Below are 7,050 nucleotides of genomic sequence, written 5' to 3' on the forward strand. Positions count from 1 at the left end.
CTTTGGGGTCGAGGAATGTAGCCCAGCAGGTAGAGTACCTGTCTACATCCATGAAGACCTAGCTTGATCCCCAGCACCACATAAACTGGGTATGATGGTGGATATGATCATCCTAGCACTTGGAAGGTGGAGGCAGGTGTAGTACAAGGTTATCCTGGACTACACAGTAGGTTCAAGGCCAACCTGAGCTATGAGATTCTGCCTTTTAAAAAAATGCAAATATTAGCTCTCCCAGTCAAATTAATGACAACAATGCTCATGCAGAAATCAAGGTAACATTTTCATCCCTTTTTTTGGTTGTTGTTGTTGTTTGTTTTTTGTTTTGTTTTGTTTGTTTGTTTGTTTTTGAGATAGGGCTTCTGTGTAGTCCTGGCTGTCCTAAAACTCACTCTGTAAACCAGACTGGCCTCAAACTCAGAGATCTCTTGCCTCTACCTTCTGAGTGCTAGGATTAAAGGTGTGTGCCACCACCACCCAGCTGATTTTCATTTTCTTAAAGCCCCTCTTACACGGTAAGAAAACTAGGCGCTAACACACAGGGGCTGCTTTCTTCCTTCAGATCCCAGTGTGCTGGCACCTGCCTGGCAGTGATTACAGCTGGCAGACAGCAATCATCTAGTTGGTGCCCCCACCCGGTTCACCCAGTGTCAGCTGTAACTGCAGTGAGCTGGAGTAGTCATACCTGGCCTTCCATAGCTGGTGTGTCACTCTCCAAGCAAAATAGACAAAGTTCACATTTCAGAGACAAGAAGTATCCACGGCCTCCCAGTCCCTGGGCATCACACAACACAGAACTAAAAGCTGCAGCATCCCAGTGGGTCCTGTAGCCCATAGGATCCCATAGGACACTGTAGCCCCAACCAGTATGAACCCTGCTTGTTCACACCATGAACTGACTGCTTCAAAGGATCACAATGTGTAAGACAGTTTTGTTTGATGATAAGAAGGTTTTCTTAATAACAGGGGAATAAAATGTCAATAAGTTATAATTTTTATTTTTCACAAATAAAAATGTCACGTGACATGTAAAGGACAGTACAGTAAAATAATAACAGTAACAGGAATAGGGTCGCTATCTCATAGAGACAGAAGCCCACAAAAAACTATTATACTGATTTTTGAGAAAGACTATTAAATAAAAGGAATAATACTTTTAGCTAAATCAACAAATCAAAATTGAGCACACACCAAAACATCATCCACACCCAAAAGTGGTACTTAAGGAAAAGGAAAATCTGGAATTCCACATATACGGGGCTCTCTATTGAAATCAAGGAGGCTCAAATCCTAAAACAAAAAAAGGAAAAGAAAGTTAAACAATGCTCACATGAGGTTACACAGACACATTTCTGTTTTTTTCCCTTTTCAGCTGGGGATGTAATGTGGCCTTAGGCATGCTAGGCAGTGCTCCTAGGTCAGGATGGACACTTGAACACTTTATCTGCTCAAGACATTTCCCCCTTACTCTTACAGTAGTTTTATATGCTATAAAAAAGATCACAAGGGAGGGAGGGAGAAGTGGTAAAGGTGGGTACTCAGTGGGTAAAGGTGTTGACCACCAAGCCAGATGAGGTGAGTTCAAATTCCAGAATGCACATGGTGGGAGAGACCAGACTCCCACAGGTACACCATGGCAAGCACATTCCACATGGATAACATGGCAGGCATGTTCCACAGGTACACCATTACTTTATTTTTAATTATATATTTGTGTGTGGGAGGGTACTCATGCAACTGCAGCTTCTCTAAGGGTCCAGAAGACAGTATTAGAAACCCTGAAAGTGGAGACATGGGCAGCTATGAATCACCCAAACTGGCTACTTGGAAGTAAACTCAAGTCCTTTGGGAGAGCACTGGGTGCTCTATAAGAAAGGATTTAAAACCAAGTATGGAGGCTTATGCCTGTTACCCCATCCCTCAGGAAGCTTGGACAGCAGAATGAAGAGTTTGAGGCTAGCCTAGGCCACACAGTAAGCTTCAGGCCAGTCTTGACTATAGTGAAAATTTGGCAACTTTAGACAGTCAGTTTTGTATTTTGCAATAATGGTCACTATTCAATTCTATAACAATATATACTCAATAATTCAATATAAGAAAAATGATCTACTTGTTAGGCAAACTTATGTGTTATATTCTGTTTATACACCACAATACACTGAACAATGTCTCTTCACTTCCTGACCTCTAGAACAAGTCTCTGAGATGGAGTTCTATGACGGGGTCTGGACATCCAACCTACCTTTCTTCAGCCTGTTTAAGAGTAGATGGACAGCTGAAGGTGGGTTTAATGTAATAAGTGCCATACATGCTACCCACATGCTTTACAATACTTCTCCATTATAGAGATCAAATGTATCAGGAAACAGATTTCCTGACCTACCCATGTTCTTCTGAGAACAACCAGACAGCACTGGAAAATTATTAACTAGATTGACATATTAAAGGACTAAATCTTTGTAGCAGCAGATATCAACCAGGAAGACTGCAGCACCTCTCATTCTAGCTGGGAGACCTACTAAAGACTGAAACCTGTTAGTAACCTCATGGGTAGAGCCAATCTTTAGTACTTACAGGGAGTGAGGGTTTAGGTGTTCCATCTTTTGGATTTAGGGAAGAAGGAGGGGAAGGTTAAGAATCCTATTAATATTAGAGTGTTGGCACAAATTTATAATCTTATCATTCGGTAGGCGCAATCAAGAGAACCTGGAGCTTGGAGGTCATGCTAGGAAACATAGCAAGTTCTAGGTCACTCTAAACTTTCTACTGGTATCTGTCTGGAAAAACCAAGAAACAGGACAGGGATGGAGCTCAGTGGTGGAGAACTTCCCTGGCATGGGATAGGCACAGGGTTCAATCCCCAGCATTAAAAAAAAAAAAGAAACAGGCCATCAACATTTAGTCACTGATAGGAAAAGAGCCTCCTCCTAGGAGAGCTATTGGCACTTGATGACTGATGGGATGGGGGAGTCTTTGTTCTCAGCAGTGCAGTTACTGGTAATAACCCCTGTCCCAGTGGTTGGTGTCTCATCCAATGTGTCACAAAACAAAAGCAAGAAGATGTGATAATGAGAGGGGAACTGATAGGAGGAGGGAGGCAGAGCAGTGGAGGTGGGAAGTAGGTAACAGAGGGTGGAGAGGTGAATGTGACCAGACCAGAACATATATACAGGTGTGAAATTGTCAAAGAATAAATTAGAAGAAGAGGAAGAGGAAGGAGAGGACGGGGAAAGGAAAGGAGGAGGAAGAGAAAGGAAGAAGAAGAAGAGGAGGAGGAGGAGGAGGAGGAGGAGAAGGAGAAAAACACTTCTCAAAACCAAATCAAAACTGAAACAAACGACTATCTTGGTCCAAAGAGAGGGACAGCAGAAAGCACTTCATGGAGAAACACGTACAGCACACCTCACCATAACCGCTATACAATATTTTCCTGCTGAAAACAATATTCTCTGAAAGCAAGGAGTCTGCATAGAACCAAGTCTGACAGGAAACTGCGAGAGCTTGAGCAGCATAAGAATGCTGTCAGTAGACTGGGGACACACAGACGTGGACCTGAATTCGCTGATACAGGAAGTGGAGGGCTTAGAGCACTAAATGATCTCTGAAATCTTCCTTAAGGTGAGACAGATATGCACTTACTGATCCTCTTCTCAAACACTTATGGGTAGAACTGTGTTTTTCTAAATGTTTCATTAGTAATGCTGAGTCTTGTAAGTCTGGTTCCATAATAGTCAATAATGTAACTACTTCCATCTGAAGGTCCAACAATCTAGAAAAGATGAAAATTTAAAGTTAGCCCTTTTCCTTTACAAAAGATATGAGCTTACTTTTATTAGTAGGCAATAAAATTATTTCAGTAGACACACACACAAAAAATAAAAATAAAAACAAAGTAGGTGAAGGGGGAAAAAGTCTAAGAAGAAAACAAAGTAGGTGAAGGGGAAAGAGACCCAGAGAGCTCCCAGGATAAAAAGGGGTGAGAAAAACTGGGTTCCAGTCTGCATTCTGTGCCCCTTACTCTGGCCTCCCCACTCTATGCTCTGCTTTTGTTCTCCCTGCAGGCCTATTCCCACAGCCTTCTCCAATATACTTCTCTCCCTATCTACACACCAGCTCCAGGGAGGGACTTTCACTGGCCTGTTTGTGGCTTATGACTATGGTTAGATATTTACAGATGAAGGGATGAGAGCCAGCATTCCCACATCATGGGAGTAGCTCTAAATGAGGAGCCTGCATATGCAACTTCAGATTAGACTGTTAGAATAAAAAGATGGGCTACCAAGGGACCTCACACAATGCAGTACTTTGTGGTAATTAACTACATGGAAAATAGTTTCCTAAGTTTCTGTCAGTATGTCAGGGTTGGCTGTTGTTTCTAAGATGTTTAAAGGGGTATTTAAAGAACACTTCTGATAATTATTAGAGTTTATTGATCTTGGGGGAGGGAGTTTTCATGTGGGAAGAAACACAACAGTCGGGCAAAATGTTTGGGGCCCACAGTGTGCTGGGATGGGATCACTGCAAACGCCCAGTATGCATCTCTACCAGTCAAGGTTGTATCACCCTGAACGCCAGTTACAATTATCTCATTTTTCCAGAACCTTTACATAAAAGCATTCATATTTTAAGTAAAAAAATTATTATAGTTTGTGAAGAGTATATTCCTTTCTTTATAAAGTAACTGACATTTAAAATTTGTGGTATTTATAGTCTGTTGGGTACATTTAAAAATTGATGTAACAGTTTTATTTAAACATGTCAATATTTGAAATGACATCCTATACAGCTATTCAAATTTATGATGGAACACTTAAATGTCAATTTAAAAATATAGAGGGTACAGACTTAAAAATACTCTTCTAAGGGTTATACAACTAAAGAAAGCTCTCATTAGCACTTCTCACTTAAGTGATGGCAGAGCTGGCTGCTGAGATGTGAACCTGTCCTCCTGGAGAAGAACAGAAAGGGGATTCCAACAGTGCAAGGCCAGCCAGAGCCACACAGAAAGACTCTGTCACAAAAATAAACAAACATGGTCTGCAGAGATGGCACAGCAGTTGCAGCTCAGGCAGAGGACCTGGCTTTGGGACTTAACACCTACATGGTAGTTCAAACCATTCACAGCTCCGTTCCCAGGGATCTGACACCCTCTTCTAACCTTAGAGAGCACCAGGCACACATGTGGTATACATACATACGTGCAGGGAAAACGCTCACACTCATAAATCTAAAAGATGAAAACAAAAAAGACTCTAGTTTTAAAAAATTAATAAATAGTTCATTCAACCTCAAAACCTAAAAAGGCTGAATGCAAAAGTATGCAGCTATAAGTCCCAGATATCTGGGGTTGGGGTCTGAGGCAGGGAAACCCAGGAATTGAATTGCTTGAACACAAGATCTTGAGGCCAGCTAGGGCTACATAAGTGAGAACCCATCTCATAAAAACAAAAACAGCTCAACAAACACTTAATTCCTTCTCTATTCCAGGAAGGCTCCAGACATTCTGCATGTAACAGGGACTAAGACACCATCCCTCCCAACAGAGAGCTTCCTCTAGTGTGGATTCAACTAATTCTTACATAGCCAGACACCACGTCAGCTGCTGCTACGCATGTTGACTTAATTCCTAAACAGTAAATTAACTTGTCTGACATTTATGGATGCTATGTATAAATTTAGTAAAAATTAATGCATCTGTGACTTTTTTGTAGCTAGGGTCATGAAGAATTACCAGGAACATTAAGCTAAGAGAAAAATGGGTGATTAGAAAACAACATATTCTGTGACTTTACTAAGAAAACAAAGAAGTGAAGCTCAGCTAGGGGAAAGAGGCTACATGCACTGTAAAAACAGGTCGGGGTGCGTGATCAGACTGGAACTGAGCCTGTTGTTCTATTATCTTTTCCTTCCTGTACTATCTTTCCTGATAATTGTTTATTCACTGAAGAAAAATATACAAATGTTAGAAAGGAGGTGATCCATGATTGTGTGACTTCTCAATAGCATGCATTTCTAACACGCCCGTCTGCAAGCTCATTTTAAGCACAGATGTTTTACAATATGTTAGTCACTAACTTGCAGAAAATGCTTTGGGTTGGTCTGTTGGTTGCCTTCCCCTTTCCTGTACTGAAGACAGCACTCAGTATAGTTTACAAGAATGGAGCTCAATTTTAAATATAATGTAGCAATCATATTACAGCTTTAATTTTCCCTTAAGCCATTTATCTTTTTTAATTTTTTAAATTTATTTTTCTTTTGGTTTTGATTTTTGAGACAGTTTCTCTGTGTGAGCTTGGCTATTGGCCAGGCTGGCTTCAAACTCACAGAGATCACCAGTCTCTGCCACCCAAATGCTGGGATTAGAGGTGTGTACCACCACTGCCTGGCTCCCTTAAGTATTTGTTAGTTCTTCAAAGATCCTCGTCATATAAGCTGGTGATCAAAAGGGCCAACATACTCTAGAAGCACTTTTGGGGTCAATGGGATGTCACAGAGAATAAAGGTGTGTGTTGCCTAGCTAGAAAGCCTGAGTTCAGTTCTTGGAGCCCATGATGGAAGGAGAGATCCAATTCCACAGGGTTGTCCACTGACCTCTACATGTTTGCATGTCATGTGCCTCCACACACACGCATACTGTCTCCTTAGTATAAAGCCCTACAGCCATGGAATTTAAACCCAGCAGTTTCCTAAAGCTGTTGTAACCCATTTTGTAGGGTAGCAGACATTTACAGTTCGGTGAGACAGAAGCTTCAAGCTTTTGGAGTCAACTGTCATTCTCGGGCCAATTATCACACTAGATTAGGGTCCACACAGTACACCACGATAACCCCCAACACTAGATTAGGGTCTACACAGTATACCAAGATAACCCCCACACTGGATTAGGGTCCACACAGTACACCAAGATAACCCCACACTGGATTAGGGTCCACACATGATGGAGGAAGGTCATTGGTTAATTAAATAAAGAAGCTGCTCGCCCTGATAGGTTAAAACATAGATGGGAGGAGTAAACAGAACAGAATGCTGGGAGGAAGAGGAAGTGAGGTCAGA

General features: G+C 41.5%; 1 protein-coding gene across 1 annotated transcript in view; it reads right to left on the reverse strand.

Annotated features, from left to right (window-relative positions):
• Positions 1-968: 968 nt before the first annotated feature.
• The window catches only part of Tm2d1 (TM2 domain containing 1), a 34,750-nt gene continuing 28,668 nt past the window's right edge, over positions 969-7,050 (reverse strand). The window contains exons 6-7 of the mRNA XM_005353443.3: positions 3,637-3,766; positions 969-1,287 (exon numbers count right to left, since the gene is read on the reverse strand). Of these exons, the coding sequence (XP_005353500.1) occupies positions 3,656-3,766 (111 nt within the window). The 3' untranslated portion in view covers positions 969-1,287; positions 3,637-3,655. The remainder of the gene's footprint in view (positions 1,288-3,636; positions 3,767-7,050) is intronic.

The sequence above is a fragment of the Microtus ochrogaster genome, chromosome 10 (assembly GCF_000317375.1).
Source record: "Microtus ochrogaster isolate Prairie Vole_2 chromosome 10, MicOch1.0, whole genome shotgun sequence".
In the NCBI taxonomy this organism is placed as follows: domain Eukaryota; kingdom Metazoa; phylum Chordata; class Mammalia; order Rodentia; family Cricetidae; genus Microtus; species Microtus ochrogaster.